Source organism: Desmodus rotundus, chromosome 11 (genome assembly GCF_022682495.2).
Source record: "Desmodus rotundus isolate HL8 chromosome 11, HLdesRot8A.1, whole genome shotgun sequence".
In the NCBI taxonomy this organism is placed as follows: Eukaryota; Metazoa; Chordata; class Mammalia; order Chiroptera; family Phyllostomidae; genus Desmodus; species Desmodus rotundus.
This window is the reverse complement of record NC_071397.1, coordinates 72,462,239-72,479,992: the sequence shown is the minus strand read 5'-3', so window position 1 is coordinate 72,479,992 and position 17,754 is coordinate 72,462,239. Positions and strand designations below refer to the sequence as shown.

At 40.8% G+C, this 17,754-nt stretch overlaps 1 protein-coding gene across 3 annotated transcripts in view; it reads right to left on the bottom strand.

The window, feature by feature from the left end:
• NKAIN2 (sodium/potassium transporting ATPase interacting 2) overlaps positions 1–9,470 on the bottom strand; it is an 873,382-nt gene extending 863,912 nt beyond the window's left edge. For 2 of the 3 annotated variants that reach the window (XM_053914338.1, XM_053914339.1), the window contains exons 1-2: positions 9,281–9,470; positions 9,016–9,207 (exon numbers count right to left, since the gene is read on the bottom strand). In XM_053914338.1, coding sequence (XP_053770313.1) covers positions 9,016–9,069 — 54 coding nt within the window. In that variant the 5' untranslated portion in view covers positions 9,070–9,207; positions 9,281–9,470. Of the gene's footprint in view, positions 1–9,015 lie in introns of all 3 variants that reach the window. The other variant, XM_024552165.3, reaches the window with a different exon arrangement.
• Positions 9,471–17,754: the final 8,284 nt, after the last annotated feature.

Sequence of the window (17,754 nt, the reverse complement as noted above, 5' to 3'; positions counted from 1 at the left end):
CACAGAAGGCAGCATGCCACCCAGCTAGAACATTCTCTTCTCCCTGGAGCCAGAAGAAGCCCTCCCCATTTTTTGTTTCCCAGTGCCACCAGAGGCTGTCTTTTATAAAAGTAATACTCTGAGAGATCAGCCTTGTATATCTCCTATGGCTAGAAGCCCACATAGATAGCGCTCACGTGAGTTCCCTACCACTGGACATTTCAGACATAACATCGACTCTCTGTCATTTGACACACAGCTGTCAGTTAAGGGATTTGAAACACCTCCTTATTCTGTTGTGTGATTAGCATCACACAGATGCATACAAAGACTTCTGTTAACAGGAGAGATTTGATCCCTCCATTTCAAACTAAGACCCATTTGTTTTCAAAGAATGAAACATTGTTGGGGTTTTTAAATGTGCTACTGTTTTAGGGTATACCCATTGATTAGAAAACAAAAGTCAGTATGAGGACTCACTCCTCACCACCCAGCCTGCAAAGGCCAACATCTAGGATATGATGCTAGAAGACTGAGTTTGGGTTTAGATGTAGGATACAGATACTGCTCCTCACCCACTGCTTTTAAAATAAAGTGCTTCTGCAAGATGCTCTCTGCCAGGTGTTCTGCAGTTCCAAATATCCTTGGAAACATCACACAACATGGCATCTTCTTTGCAACATCAGCAATTGGACTTCACTTAATTTCAATGTTAAGGGTTGTGATTTTTGTGGCTGAAACATAATTTCAAGAAACTCAAGGACACCTAAAAAATAACAGCCAAGTATCTGAAAACTTGGCTCCCTTCAAAACAAGGTTCCCTTCATTAACTATGTGTTAATAATACTCTTAAACATCTTTATGCGTTACTATTTGTTAGATATCTGTTTAATGGATTGAGTTTTCCATACTGAATTCTTAGCCTTTAAATACCATTTAGATGATAACATTATTGACTTTTAGACTGTATCAGCAGCCTAGAGAAAAACTGCACTGAAAGGTGTTTCTGAAGATACTAGTTCCATGGAAGATTAATACGGGAATGTAGAAAAAAAGAAATTCCTTGGCCCCTTCTAAGCACTCTATGCAGAGACAAATGAAATTAAGCAAGGTTTTGCCTAGTTTCGGACTTCCAGAAGCTGCTAATAGGTATTGTGACCCTTCGGAGGTAAGGTAGGGGAGGGGATAGAACCTGGGCCTCACAGAACTCATTTAATTCCCAGCTTATATTTACTAGGACATTTTGCAGAACTAGCTCCCACAGAACACAGTTTTAGAATTGCCAGCTTGAAGATAAAGCATGCTGACTGGTTTATCTATTTAAACTACTTGCACCTAGTATTAAATTCCTTATTTATTTAGCCCCCCCCCCCCAAAAAAAAGGATGGTGGGTGAAGAAAAGAAGTTTCTACAAGAAACTAGTTGTTGCAACTAGGGGCACTGGTCAAATGATATAAAAACACTCCTATAACTTCTACTCTTCACTAGACGAACAGTTCTGGAAGATTAAACTACTAACCATTACAAAGGTTTTCCAGGTCTTGGAAGTAATACAACAATGTAACACAACAATGTAATAAAGGCTTACATTTGTAAAGCTCTTTCATGTAAACTTTAAGTACGTTTTTCTCCCCAGATGCTCCTAAGTGTTCCACGGGGTAAACAGGCCATGAATTATCTGCCCCATTTTTCAAATGAGGAAATGACACTCAGGAATATAAATGGCCTAAGCAAAGTCACAGTTATTTACTTGTCCAGTGTAAAAGCACCAGACTGGGCATAGGAAAATCTGCCTCCTCATTTAGTTCAGTTCTTTTTCAGCACATTCCCTCCTCTCTCCCTCTCTCTCCCCCAGGCACAGCAAGAAGCAGCTCCAGAGATTCAGACTGAGGGGCTAGGCTAGCAAAGAGAGGCCACTGGAAAAAACAATTCAGCTCCAGCATCACCCGGCACAGAGGGTATGGAGGCACTGAACCACTTTCAGGTTTTTCTATATCGCTATTTATTGGAAAGACACAAATGCTGTGAAAATACCTTCCATTTCCCTTATTTAAACTTCTACATAGGGACTTAGCTAGAAGTCAGAAATAGTGAACTTGGTCCTGAAAAAGTTTCCTTTCACAATAAGCAACAGGCCCAATGAAGAAGTGAGCTCATTATAGAGTTGAGTTGAAGAATTCATATACCATTAAATGAAGACCTATGCTCTAGGCCAGGAGTTCTCAAAGTCTGGCCCCTGATCAGCATCATCCATTTCCTGCACCACCCCCCCAACCCCGGGAACTCATTAGAAATGCAAATTCTAGGTCTAGGCCCTACCCTTCAACTACTGAAACAGAATTCTGGTGTGCGCCCAATGCTCTGGGTAGAAAAAGGCCTGCTGGTGATTCTGATGCACACCGAGTTCCAGAAGTGTCCTGGGATATTCACTGCATACTTCCAATAACCTATTTCTCCAGGTCTTTTCCAACAATAATAACTTTAAGTAATAATCTCACCGATACTGGTCTTGATGGACTTAGGATTTGGGACATGTTACAGGCAAATGACATCACTCTGCATTAGCCATTCACCAGAGATTTGTTTCAAAAAGAACAGGAATTGAAAAAAATCTGAATACATTTCATCTTCCCATACAATCTTTCTTAAGCATACCTATGACAGTGTCCAAGCCATTCCTGAGTGGTTATTTCTCAATAATTGGCCAGAAATGCAATGAAGCTGTCCCTCTTTCTCCCACCCTTAAACAACAGAAACACAGGCTACCACCAGCAATTTCTTCTGCAGAGTAGAACTGCAGGACTGCTTTGCAGCGCTAGAGCACACGTACACAGAAGAGGGTTCTGCAAGGGGAAGTCTCTCCTTTTGGTCTCCAGTCCACACTCCAGCAGCTCAGCTGTGAAACCTGAGCCCACCTGGGCCAGTCAGGTTTGGACAGGAGCCTGGCATCAACCTACCCCCTCTGCTCCAGAGTCCACTTAGTCTTGTGTTGATTACTGCATCAACCAGGACTTAGTAGGTGCATCTGCCTTTGTTAAGTAAAACAAATGTAAGCTACTTACGTTGTTTTATGTATACATGGAAAGGATACAGTGTAGCTCAGTGGCACAAACTTAGTTTGTCTTAAAGTTGAACAGACCTGGGTTTAAATACAAGCTCTCCCACTTACTAAGAGGGTGACTTACGAGAGTTCCTTCAACTTCCAAAGCCTCCATTTTATCCTCTGTAAAATGGGGATATTAATATCTATTACCAATATCATAGAATTATTAGAAAGGAATCAGTGAAAACATGTGTAGCATTTAGCCCAGAAGAATAAATTCCAACAGTTTTCATTAAGTATTTTACAAAGCTATATTTTTAGAGTATAACAAATTTTAAAAACATGAAATAAAAGTACCTTTTTTCAAAATGCGTATAAAAGTCAGTTTATTTGTAACTTTTCAAAAACTGTTTTTAGAGGGATCACAGTTAGCATGTGACCCCTAAGTGATTTAAAAGGTAAAAGTTATTAGCATTTAAAGTCACACTACTTCTGCTCCAGGCTGGAAAGAAAAAGTCCGCGGCTTGCATGAGATGAAAAGGTCCCACTATTTCTGTCAGTTAGACCCAGTGCCTGTTTCAGAGTTTAAGTAAACAAATTGGGGGGAGAATGCTGCTGTCAAGGAGATGGACCAAGTAAGGCCTTTAAACAGTAAGAGCTTTCAAATCTAAACACACCTGAAATATTAAAAGAAGAGAAGCCAGTTTATAAATTTCATTTTGCACCCCACCTGGACAGAGAAAACAACAGAATCGCCTTCATGCTTTTTAAATGTCTTTCAATATCTTGGGGTTGGTAAGAACAAATGTTTCATGCAAGGTCATTTCCACCCTGTGAAATGAAGTAGGTGTAAATGGAGTACTTGTTTCTATTGTTGTTATGGGCGAGGGGGAGAATCCTAGATAAACATCTTATCTTGATGGTCTATGTATTTTATTATTTTGAAAATAAACAATTACCAAGTTTCTGTGGGAAGGAAAATGCACCAAAATTGGAAGAGATCATTATCCAGATGAGAAAGCAGACTAGAAATATTTCTCCTGCACGTGTGTTTGATTCCTTAAATTTCCATGTTTGCATAAGGCATGGAAATAGAATAATATCCATTATTAGCAATATTAGTTTCAAAGCTACTTTTGGAAAAATTACAATGAGCTGCTTGAAATTCTACTAAATAACAGAAATATATCCTTTAAAAATGTAGCCATTTATAGTATATACAAATATTTAATGGAATGGATGCCATAATTTTAATATTTTTATGTCCAGTATAAGTGTAGAAATGTTAAAAATGTGCTTTTGTCTCAGATTTTATTTTTGGCAAGCACACACATGCACAAAAACGAAACAGACCAAGAAATAAAAACATCCTATTTTAAGGAGTCCCTGACTGCCATTCTGAAATTCTTGACTGGGCAAGAGGAGAATCTGACCCCAAAGTAAAGCAGTATCAGAGGGAAAAGGAGGTGGCAGTGCCCATCCGCATTTCTGGGCCATTGCCCACATACAGGCCCCATGCCAGAGATGACTCTGGCATTCTGCACCGGGGACGCTGCCCATCCAAGCCTTTATTTTACTTGAGAAAAACTAACAGCTCTACACAGATTGGCTCTTTGAAACCTCGGGTATATGAAAAAAAAAAGTGGCCAGTTGGTTTGTGAACCAAGAAAGAAAGCTGGACACTGGAAGAAGTTTCTACATCTCTCTTGATAAACATTAGAGGAGAGTAGTGCTGAATTACAATGAAAGAGTAAATTTATATATATATATACACACACACATATATATGCATATATATATACACACACATACACATATATATGCATATATATATACACACACATACACATACATATAGATGTCAAAATATTGTGGTGCAAATGTAGAAAACGTCTAAAAAAAGTTATTTTACATCTTAGCAAACTCTTAGCATATTTTATATCCTAAGTTTCTAAAATATTACATGGGAATTTTTAGTCTTCTCCAGGAATCACACTTGTTAAGGACCTCAAGATTCTATTATCAATGATACTTGAATAGAAAATCTTTAATTCTCTGAGCAGGAGTGTTTTTGACAGGTAAAGTTCTACGCTTTTGTAGAACTTTCCAACTTGTGAAAAGTACCCTAGGAAAAGCGTAACATTCTACCTGTACCTTTCAAGGCTTTGCATGTAATGCTTTCTTTTCTAAGAAATAATCAAAGAGCATTTAAGTATGAACACTGCATAAAATCGTGACTGACCACCACAAAGACACTCCATAATGATAACAAATTTGTTTTTATTTAGTCCACGTATATATTCCTGGCCTCCTCTAATACATGTGTCCCCCTGAAAATGCTTAGTAACTGTACAGTGGGAAGCAGCTGATCATTCTTAATTAAGTGTCAACGTGCTTCTTCACACAGCTGCACACACATGTGTACTAACCTAATTGTTAGCTACACCTGCTCCGAGGTAGCAATATTTCATAGAGCACACGGCAAGAATGACATTTTCAAGTGTTAATCTGTTGAATGTAAATCTGTACTTTCTTTCAAGAGTTTAGAACTCTCATGCTTTTTGCCACATAGCCTAGTGAACAAAAATGTGAGCAATTCTGAATTTCTTTACCTGAAAACAAAGCTGTTTTTGTTATCTAAAATACGTTATATTCTTCCACATTATAACTGAGTGATTTTTCCCTGAGAAATATCTGAGTCATATTTTTCAACATTTATATAAAGAACTTTTTCATTCAACCGAACATTTCTTAAAAGCTGAAACCCTTTCAGACTGCTGTAAGTTGTTAATAAGGAGGCAAGAATGTTCTTATCCAGTACCCACTATATCCACCACCTCAAACGCCAAGACGATTTTTGTTACCATCTGAAATCTTCAGCTTCCAAGCATTAGGAACAGGGATGATAAAAAGAAAATTACCTTCTTGAGATTATGAGCTTAAACTCTCGGTTCTGCACATGCAGCAAATTGGCTCCCAGAGATCATACCCCTTTGGGTAGGAATCACCCAAAAATCTTAAGTTGAAGTAACCACATAGTTCAAATATCTTGGCTTATGATATACAGAAACTCTTTTTCATGAAATAGAAGTTTTGTATTAAACCTCTATGGTATGAAATCCTAATTTCTTGTCTTATAAAATGATTTCCTATTTTTTAAGAGCACGAACATCTATCCACACCTGTAGTCTGCTTGAAACCGAAAGCACGTTTAGCATAATTACAAGCAGATACACAGAACTGTGACCGGTAGCTTTTTCTAGAGGTGTGGTCGGCCCTTCACTTGTTAAAGGATCAAAACAGTGCTTGCTCTAAGAATAAAAGGAAGAATAGGGTTCCCATTTCCACAACACCAAAGCTACCTCATCTTCTCTTAAGATTTAGTTGCACGGTTATGTTAATATAAATATACCTTTAAGTCTAATGACAATATGCTCTACTTACTGAATTGGAAGTAAATGTTTTCAGAAACTTAGTAAAGTTACTTAGGAAAAAATTTAATAAAGTTTCTATCTTAGACTATCATTGTCTGCAATTAACTTTAATAAACTAAGATTTCTCTGTACAACTACCAAAAGACTACCCCCAAATGTAACAAGAACCCACCCTACACACTTCAGACGAAAACAAAACTACCTGAACTTTTGTGTCAATCACCGGTACATGAGTCATAACTTATTTTGGAAACCTGGCTACTTATAAAACAATCTTTAGTCATAAAGGCTCAAAGACACAAAAAGTTTTTAAAGCTCTATCAAGAGCAAAGGACAATATATACACCCACCTAATTTTTATTCAGTGTTTTGCAACTATTAATTTGCAAAATAATTATTTTTCTGTAAAATAAAACGCTGTATCTCTAAGAAGCAACGATTACCAGAAATCTCTGGTGTCCTTTAAATGTGATCATTTCACCCTATCAAATCAATGTGGCACTCTGCATCCTGTTTTTTGTTTTGCACCTGCATAAACATGGCTGTTCATTATATTATCCTGGTGGCACATAAGTGTGAATGGAAAAATCTCACCATCCTTATAGAGCATAGAACATTCCCGGTGATTCAAATGTATATACTTGCTTAGATTGAGCACTCATGGATTGCAGTGGACTCTATTTTGTTAGAGAACTTAGCTTAATGCAGGATTTCTGTTTCCTGAAGGGTATGGCCCCACTCCAGAACACCAGTGCAGTGCGCACACACACACACGTGCACACACATCACGCACAGAAAGCTCTAGACTTATCCAGCTGCTTTTATATTTAGCTTCCCAATTTGTATATTTATGCTTTGCTAACATAGTTTAAGTTCTTGAGAAGTTTGTGTTCACACAAAACACCATATAGATCTAATGCCTACATTTGTCATAATAAAGTCCTACTATGCTAAGTGATTAAAGTTAAATCAAGTTTCTAAAACTGAAAACTAAACAGAGAATCAGAATGACTTTACCCATGCACTCATTCTCACAGTTATATGCTTTTACACAATGAAATGTATTCTTTTCTGAATTGTATGTGAATATAAAGATGTTTTGAAAATGTTCATGCAATTTGGCATACTTGACCCAATGTAGTTTAACAAAGTAAGCTATCTTATTCTCCTGAGTAGTTGTATCATTAAGAGTAAAAATCCTTTATTGCAAATTTTAAATTAATACGTGGTAAGAAAAAATAAAGTGGTTTGCACATCATCAAGAAAATACTACATTCTTAAAATTGTATTTGTATGTCTACTTTTTCTTAAACCAAGTAATTCACTGTTAAAATATATATGTTATCAGATAACTTTCCAGGGAAAGAAAAATATCCTGACATAATATACAAGAAAAAAAACTACTTTAGCTGAACACTAAATAAAACAACAACAGCAACCACCACTCATGACAACTGATAAACAAAGAACACTTAAGGAATTCTATCAGTTTCCATGGCAAATCCCTGCTCCTTTGAAGACTTTACTGATTGGGCTCTCAGAAATTTGCTTCAGTCTTGTAGTCCTTTCAGCCTTTATGGAACAGTTGTTGGAAACTTAAGTGGCTATTCAGATTAACATACACTTTCCAGGAAAAGCTATTTGATAACCGGGCAGAGCAAGTACCTTCTACCTCAAATTAACCACTTACAGTGGTATACTTTTCAGCTCTCAAGTATTTTCAGCCCCTCTTTCCTTGACCTTAGGGAATTTAAATTCAGATACATGACATTGTTCCAATATGAGCTCCTCGCCTCTTTACAACTGAACAACATTCCTCAAAAAGTACATGTAATTCTCCATCCTATAGGATCAGCCAACAGTGTCTATTTCGAGGGCAATTACATACATAATGTAAAGACAGAATATTTTTTCCTTAGAATTGTTTGTAATAATTGTGATTTGAAGGGTACTGGTTCAGTCTGTGGCAATAGTGTTGCTGAGTTTGTCTAAGGATTTCTCTTCAATCTACATACTTTTAAAACTCATTGTGGCTTCCAGGTGAGACCGCTGTAAGGATACAATCTGCCCTACACAGTGGTTTGTTACAGTGTTATACTTGTAAGACAATATATTCCATGAATAATAACACATGCCAGCGAAGACACAAAGATACTGCAAAGATTAGTATATGGAAGAAAAGTAAAAAAATTCCATATTTCTCTTTTAACACCTGTATAGTAAATTATACGTGACGATCACGTTGTTACATTAATAGGAATGCAAAGCATAAAAGAACAAGAGCTGAATCTTGCTTTGCTTAAACAAATTAAAGACAAGTTCAACCCGCACCTGCCAAACTGTCTTCAGAGGGATAGAAATAGGTGGGGGCAGAAAGGCTCACCTCTCCTGTACTCCACGGTGCCTCTCCCTTAAATCATTTTAAAAATAGGCAATATATCTGTCACCTTTTCTTTTACTTTTTCTTCCATTCTAATCAATGACAGACCCTTTCTGAGTCCCCCCCGCCCACTATCTCAAAGGCACATTACAGAATAAGAGGACCCAAGTGTCACTTACCAGTTGCATGCCACAGATAAAGATAAGCGTGCACCTGCCATTGCAATAACCCATGGTTTCCGAGACCCCTGCCACAGCCACACTGTCCCACGTCGGCCACCGTCGAGCCCCCACTTTATCCAATCAGATCGCCGGGAAGGACAGGGAGACCTGCCGAGGGCTCGGGGGCTCCGGGCTGCTGCTGCCAGCGTCCTGGGAAGTGACAGGCATTAGGACCTGCTGGCGCCGCGGCGGCGGCAGCTCCAGCCGCGCCCGCCACACATACCTTCACTCGCTCGCAGCACACGCCGCGCCGCGGGCAGCGCCGCCCGCAGAGACGCGCCCGGGGCCCAGAGGGGCAGCAGCAGTAGCCTCGCAGCGCCGCCGCGCCCACGGGCATCTGGCCGCGAAGTTTCGCCCCCGCCGCTCCTCGCGCCGGCTCGCCCCACGCCGCCCGGCGCGCGCCAGCCGCGAGCTCCCCGCACGCCGGCTCCGGGGGCAGCTGCCCGCCTCCCTGCGCCGCTCGCCGCTCCCGTGCGCCAGGATCTGCGGGGCCAGGCGGGCGGGGGCGCGGCGCGGGCCGGGAGGGGGCGTCCGGGATCCGCGGTCCCGCGCGGCGGCGGTAGCTGCTGAGCGCAGTGATGCGGGATCCGCGCCGCGTCCCGCTGCCGCGCGTCTCGCAGCGGCGCTGCCCCTCCCCTCGTCCAGATGTGTTAATCCTCCTACAACAAATCCTTCAACCTGCTCCCCGCCGCCCCCTCCCGAGACGTCAACTTCTTCCAGCCCGGCCGGGCCTGCCACCGCGGGGCTGTTGGCAGCAGTGTCTAGGCGAGAAGGAGAGGCGCAGAAGCGGCGGATGCGGCGGTGGTGGCGCTGGGGTCCGAGGGGCGAAGAGTTCGGGCGGCATGTCCGTGGCTTGCTGGGCTTGTGAAGGTCCTGCGCCCACAATCGAGCCTGGAGCACTATAAGCAAGCGAGCCGTGTGTGTGTGTTTGTGGCAGAAGGAACGAAGAGAAGGGTTAGCGAAGGGGGATGGGTGATGAAATAGGGGTGCAGCCGAAGCATCCCGACCGTCCGGAAAAACCCGCGTGGGGGAGAGTCGGAGCCCAGGAGGAGAAGGGGACCGTCGGCCCGTGGCGGCCGAGCACTGCAGCCGCCAAGCACCCAGCTCCCGAGGAACTGCAAGGGCCGCAGCCTAGAGTTACGGAGCAGGCACTGCTCAGGAAAAGGGCAGGTTGCTACGGTAGTTGGTAGGGAAATTGGGAACCGGAGGTAGTAGGGACGCAATGAGTTACACTTGCTGCTTCAAACTTGTTTTTACCCAAGAAAGGAAAGGAACAGAAACAAGTTTAGCACTCTAAGTACTTCGGCCTTATGGACTGTCCTGGGTGGGTGAGGATTTCTGGAGGTCGAGGCTGCAAACCCGGTTAATGAGCGACAGCCAGAAGCTGTGCAATGGGTTGGGTAACCTGCAGAGACCTGATTCGGAGCCCGGTGCTGCCACCTGCGGGTCTAAATCTGAAGGGCGAAGCAGTTTTATCCCAGGTGGCGGCCTCTGCGGCCTGAGTATTCAGGATCAAAGAGTCCAGTTTCCTTTACAGCCACAGGCAGCTAGCGTTCCTAACTGTCCCAGGACATGAAGGCATAGATAGTATCCGCTACAGTCCAGTCATTGGAATGAGGTGCGAAATTGATAAGAAAAAAAAAGGTTTAGGAAACTCCCACACCCCTTCAAGAGATTAAAACATGAAAACACAGCAAACAAAGAACTTCCCTTAGCAAATGAGATTTGACCCAACTGAGAAAATGTCACTTGTGTAGGACAACTTCATGCTGGGAATCACAAGTAAGGACCCCAAGTGATAGCTTCCTTTGAATAAATATTATGGTGCATCAGAATAACCAAACATAAAGAAATTGAATAGGGCCTAGGGACCCCAGTCTCTAGGAAGCCAGTACTGAATTTTCAAAACACACTGTGTCAAGCACAGAGTTGAAAAGGAATTTGATTTGCTAAATTTATAGAATGCGAATATTTTACTACTATAATGAGAATGCCTACTTTCAATTGTCCCATTTGTAAACTAGCTTTTGTCTGAAAAATCCCTTTTAATGTTTAATGAGATTACAAAAGGCCAGTACATGGCTTTTACCAACTGTGGGCCTGGCGGGTAATAGTTGCTCCACAACCCTTGGTGAAACTGAAGGTAGAGATATCTAGTGTCAAGTGTTTCTCTTAGTTATTCTGCTTTTACACAGAATAGCTTTACATATTAGCTGTCCAGTAGCTGCTGGGGGTGCAGGCATTTTATATCGCCAAACAAAAAGAAAGCTGTAAGTGGATGCTGAATCTTGAAGAAGCTGCTGCCATGTTGTGAAAAGCCTTCTCTTATTACCTTTGTAAATTTGTAACTGTAACAATGCATTCATGTGGATCCATCAAAAATCCTGCAGTTGTTCCCCTGCTCCTAGTGACAGCCTGAAGGGTCTCTAGGCTACACAGCCTAAAGAGAAGCATAATGTTCTCTATAGCTGACTCTCAGTGCCCTGCCCCTAGTCCCTGGATACTTGCCTTTCAGTACACACCCATCTTTTTTCTCCAGTCACTTTGGACTATGAGCTTTTGCTAGCCACAAAAGCTACTTGATTCAAGAGTCAAGTTACAGCCCTAAGAACAGCTTTCACCCCATAATGGATGGGAGTTGGTGGACAAATACCCCAGCTTCTCAACTCAGAAATGGGAACACCTGAGACATACTCTAGTCTAAACCATTAACTTCCCCACCAGAGTTGAGCCCATCAAATCCACAGTTGCCCATACCGGTAACCTGTTTTTTATTTACGCACTCTTAACTAGTTCCCTTCCTTTCCTGCCTCATTTCCCTTCTCTGCCAGTGCTTCCCCGGGATCACCTCCAAAATAAACAAACCACTTTACTCAAACATTTGTGGCTGGGCTGCCTCTTGAGAAACCAACGTAAGGCAATCTGCAATGGCTTTTATTCCTGATTTGGCATCATTGGCGTAGTAGTCTCCTCAGAAGAGTGAATGCCTGATTTATATAAAGGTGCCCTAGTTAGGAATTCAGTGTCGTTCCTTAAGGTGGCTGTGCCCTACTTGTTCTATGTCGTATTAAGCCTGGAGCCTTAGTGGGAAAGATGATAAAGAGCATATCAGCTGTCCCACAGAAGTGTGTGAAGGAGAGAGTTATCTCAAGTTGGAACGCTGATTGAACTTGCATGTACAAGTCCTACACTGTTACATAAGACTTTACTAGGTTGTTGACCACTATTGTTAATTTTCTTGTTTCTGTGGGGAGACTGTGATACATGATACACATCTCCATCGGGCTGACCTTAGCAACCAGCTTTAAGGTACTGCTCAAGTCTATTTCACACCTATTGTATCATATATATCTCAGAACAACGCATGGAATACAATAGGCACACAGCCACCAAGTGAATCGCGTCTGCCGAACACTGTCATTTCAGCAAGAGCAAAAGCTCAAGTCTGGCTTTGTAACAACACTGATCATTTCACTCTGAATTTTACTTCATTCATTCTGGTTTAAAAACATTTAAGGCAGCAATTGTCTTTACAGTTATAAAACCAACAAATTTAATCATTGAATATTTTATACAAACTTGGAATTTTTTGTTTAGAAAATAATAGTATTTTCAAATATATTTTTAAAAGAAAATAATCACACATAATCTTTCCAACCTGGAATAATCTCATTTTTACACAAGCCATTTTTTTACAAAAATGGAATTATATCATACAGAATAGATTTTAGTCTCCTTTTTTATCACTTAACAGTAAATCAATAACATATGTCCGATTCGTTAACTTTTAAGCTCATAGCCCCTGCAGCTTTATATCCCAAGCTCTGCTTTATTTGTAACCACGTAACCCTGAGCAAATCCCTTAGTAATCTGTACCTTAGTTTCCTTATCTACAAAGGGAGGTGTTGGGGATCACAATGCACAGATATATATTAGGGTTGTTGGGAGGATTAAGGAAATGTCGATATATATATATACGTGAAGCTTTTGGAACAATGCCTAGTACGTACTTAACATTTTAAGATTCTTAATTACCATTATTCTACATACAATGTAGATTTAACAACGATAGAACGTTCCAGTGTAAGAAGCTATCACAATTATTTAATTACATTCTTTTCTTAGACGCGCAGGTTCTGTGGTGAGCAGAATAATGGCCCCTCAATCGTGGCTATATCATAATCCCAGGACACTGTGAATATTATGGCTAAAGAGACTTTGAATGTGCGGTTAAGAACCTTGAGATGGGGAGAGCAGCCTGGGTTATCCACCTAATCACTCAAGCCGTTAAGAAGAGAACCTTTCCCAGCTTGGAAGTGTGGGGGAGAGGACAACGGGAGAAGTGGAAGAAGGGTCAGGAGATGCAAGGAGAGAAGAGAGTCAGCTGCCGTTGCTGGATTTGTAGATGGAGGAAGGAGGCCCTGAGTCAAGGAATGTCGAAGCTTGAAAGGGTAAGAAAACAGAGTGTCTCCTGTAGCCTTCAGAAAGAAGGTGTTCATGCCCACACCTTGATTTTAGCCCCCATGTCAGACTTCTGAACTCTAGAACTATAATATCATAAACGTGTGGCATTTTAAGTCACTGTGTTGCTGGCAGTTTGTTATAGCAGCAACAGCAAGCCAATATAATTTGTTTCCAATGTTTCAATATTTAAATTTTATATTTAAATTTGTAGGTATGTTTTTGCCTGTGTTTTGATATTTTCTTATGACAAACTTCTAGAAGTGCACTTGTGAGTAAAAGAATGCACAAAATCACGATGCGTTTGATAAATGATAGCAATTCTCCTCCCAGGGGTTGTATCAGTTTATACTTAGAAGGATGGTGGTTTCCATTTCCCCTCTGTCAGCATCAGCAACGGATACTATCAATTTTTTTTAAAAGGTTTCCACCTGGCATTTTAAGTTGCATTTTTTATACAATAATTATTTATTAAATACAGTGTAAATGTGCTAAGATGGACTGAGGCTTCTAAATATATCACATTGTGCCCTGGCTGGTGTGGCTCAGTGGATTGAGTGGCAGCCTGTGAACCACAGGGTCTTCGGTTCCATTCCCAGTCAGGATACACACCTGGGTTGCAGGCCAGGTCCCCAGTAGGGGTTGTGTGAGAGGCAACCACACAATGATGTTTCTCTCCCTCGCTTTCTCCCTACCTTCCCCTGTGTCTAAAAATAAAATAAATAAAATTTATATCTATCTATCTATCTATCTATCTCACATTGTCTCTCACCTTTCTGTGATGATTGCTCCTGAAAGTTCAAATCCATTTCCAAGAATATCATCCCACGGCAGATATTATCCACAGGACCTTAGCACTATAAGTCCACTTATCTACTTGACCAAAATGCTCGCCTTCAAAGGAAACTTTGAAGATGTGGTGATAAGCCAAGAAGACAAACTGTGCCACGATAATGACCAGAGCTATAATTATGATCAATGCCTAACCAGTCGTGATTTTATATTAAATACCTTTTGGGTTATACCCTTGTAATTTAAATTATTTCAATTTGTAATTTATGTAAAATTTATAGAATATCAAGTGCCCTGAATGTGCTGGGATCTCAGTACTTATTTGCTGGTGACCAGCTGCATACATCAACGTAAATATTTGTAATATTTCATCATATTTTATTTTATATGAGATATTTGAATGTATACTGGTACAATTATTTTATAAATGTAAGACTCATAAATATTTTAGTAAATTATTTCATATAGTACATGTAATTTTCAGGTTCACATTTATCAAGGATTAGAAAAGCCATATTTTCATCTTTTTTATTTTCCTCTAATTTGTGCTGTTCTTTTTAAAAGAACATGAAGAATTGGTAAATAAATATAAGGATAAGCCTGGTGTTCTAGGTGCTATTGTTGTGTACAATCCACTCCAAACATTATGGCTTTAAACAATGATTTTGTGATGTTCTCACTTTCCATGTGTCAAGAATTCAAAGATGGCACAGTAGGCAATGTCTTTGCTCAACACTCTCTGGGGCTTCAGCTGGGAAGACTCCAAGGCTGGAGGTGGCTTCATGGCTGGGGGCAGTGATGACCTAAAGATACATTTACTCACGTATCTGGCACATGGGCTGGAAGAACTTGAAGACAAGATCATGTGATCCACTCTCCTTTGCAGCTTATCTTCCTCACAACATGGCTGCCTCAGAGTGGCCTGACTTCTTAGCTTGGCAGCTGAGGCTTCCAAGGACAAGTTTCCAGCAACCCAAGCAGAAACTGTACTGCCTTTTATCACCCAGCCTCAAAAGTCACCCAAGTCCACTTCAACCGTATTCTGTAGGTTACAAGGTAATCACAAGCCCACCTTACTTGAAAGGAGGAAAACCTAGATGCCCATCAGTTAATGGAGGATGTCAAAGAAGTTGAGGACCATGTTTCCAAATCTGTCTTGTGACTATTGAATCATAATTAAAGAAAATCTCCCATTTCCTGGAAATTAAAATAAGTTAGAATTAAAATTAGACATTATTGCTATTGTGTCACAATAAAAAAGTTAACTTTGTACTAACATGTCAGAGGAACCAGCTGGTTGAATATAAAAGAAAGTGTTGCTCTGCATTAACCACGATATGAATTGATTAATAATAATTTGACTTTGGGTGTCATACACTGTGGACAAGGCAAATAGAGGGTGTATATACTCTCCATTCAAATGACTTCACATTCTCGGGAGCAAGGCAAAGTTGGAATTCATTTTCTACAATCATGAGATGAGCAATAGAGTATTTAAACCAGACAATAGAATGCAGCTAAACAAATGATTAGTCTTTAGTGAGGCAAATGTAATATGTACTCTACATTTTTTCCATGTAATTAAGATTTATTACACAGTTTCAAAGTATCTTTCCAGATAATGTAGTTACTGTAAAATTTCTTTATTTGCTGTGCTTTCCCCAGTTTATCTTTCTACAACCCTAATAAATACCAATTTAATAGAATATTAGAAAGTGACAAAGAGAAATGTTAAGAAAGTAGATGTAGTGCACTTACTTATAATAGGATTAATTTAAAATCCTCATACAGTGGTATGTTTTAAGCTTCTGGAGCTAAGAAAAATAAATCCCTAAACACAGTTGTATCTTTTTTATAGTCAAGACATTCAGTAATATAAATATAGCATTCTAATCAAATGCTTGTTTTCCCATTTAGAAAGAGAAGGAGTGAATTCTTTAGTGGGATGCTGAATTTAAACTGTCCTTTTTAAATCTGGAGGTAGGTGAAGGAGAATGGTGTTTCAGGTTTACCTTCTTTTGTTCTGAGCTGGAGTATGAAACTATGACCCCCTTGCAGGTTCAGGCTCTGTTGCCCATCCTGCATTGTGCGGTGAAGGACAGATTCTGAGATACTTCCAGGAAGCTTTCCCAGGAACTTGGTGGTAAATTGGGGTTTCTTTGATACCTTCTGAAAATGGTCTTGGGGATGGGGCATGGCCAACGATCCCACCCTTCCCGTTGTATTTTTGTCTTCACTTATGTCTTTTTGGCAAAACCACATAAGCACTAACTGAATCACAATAAAATTCTCATTAGTCATAATGCTATTCAGCCTAATAACCAACTCCCTGGGCATCACACCATTGCCATTGTGAGTCTCCAGCAAACCTGCCAGCCTGACTCAAGAACCCTCTCTGGAGTCAGAGAAGTTCTGGATACTGTGTTTATCACTTAGGAGTCCGAGGGACAGTGAAAAACTCTACCCAGGCCTTCACTCTTTCCAACCACATCACTTTGCCAATTTTACTCTGATGGTTCTGCTCTGTGTTGGTTTTGCAGTGGAAAATATAGCACAATTTTCTTTTACACTTTGCACTCCATCTATACCCACCACGCAAGAAATGCAACCTCAACCAGAGCAGGTGGGGGAGAGACGATGAAACGCCTTCCCCTTTGTCAGTTCCTCCCGCTTCAGCCACTTTCCACCTTCCCTCCACTGGCTGAAGATGGTGACTTCTCCTCTGTTCTCTCTGTTGAGTCAGCACCCTCTTCTGATTGGTATCTTTTTTTCCTAAGAGGGGACAACAATAGAGGGTGGGAAACAGGAAGAGAGCAGCAGAAAGGGAACAACAGCGCTACACCTGTTAACAGCTGCAAGGTGAGTGAGACACAGACATTTGGAAGGTGGGGAGAAATTCTAACATTTGTCATGGCAAAAAGGAAAGGAAAATTATTAAGAGCCATGTATTCATACATGAGGGCTGTGAGCTATGACATTTCTGATAAGAGGAGGTTGCTCTACCTGGGTAAATCAGGAGCAGAGTATTTAAGATGGCTCAAGTCTTAGAGGTAGAAAAATCACAGATCCAGACTCCAGGTCAGTAGGTCAGTTTAGCTGCACCACAGGGGGACCCTGGAGGAGGGTAGCGGGCAGTGCTGTCGGAATGTCAGTCTGAAGAATTAGGACTCCACTGAGTTGGCAGTAAGGAACCCATGACAGTTCTTGAGCAGAGAAATGACTAGCACGATGCCTCAGGAAGGTCCACCGGCAGCTGTGTGTGAAACGAATTGAGAAGGAGGGAGTGTAGAAGTAGGCAGCCACCAAAACTAGAGCTGTTATTACCCCACGTTGTGTGCTAAGGCCAAAAATCGAGAACTGTATTTTCAATTGACTGTATTAGGTACAGGTAGTTTATTTTTTTTAACTTTGTTGCCAATGTAAATGTATATGATGGATTTGATT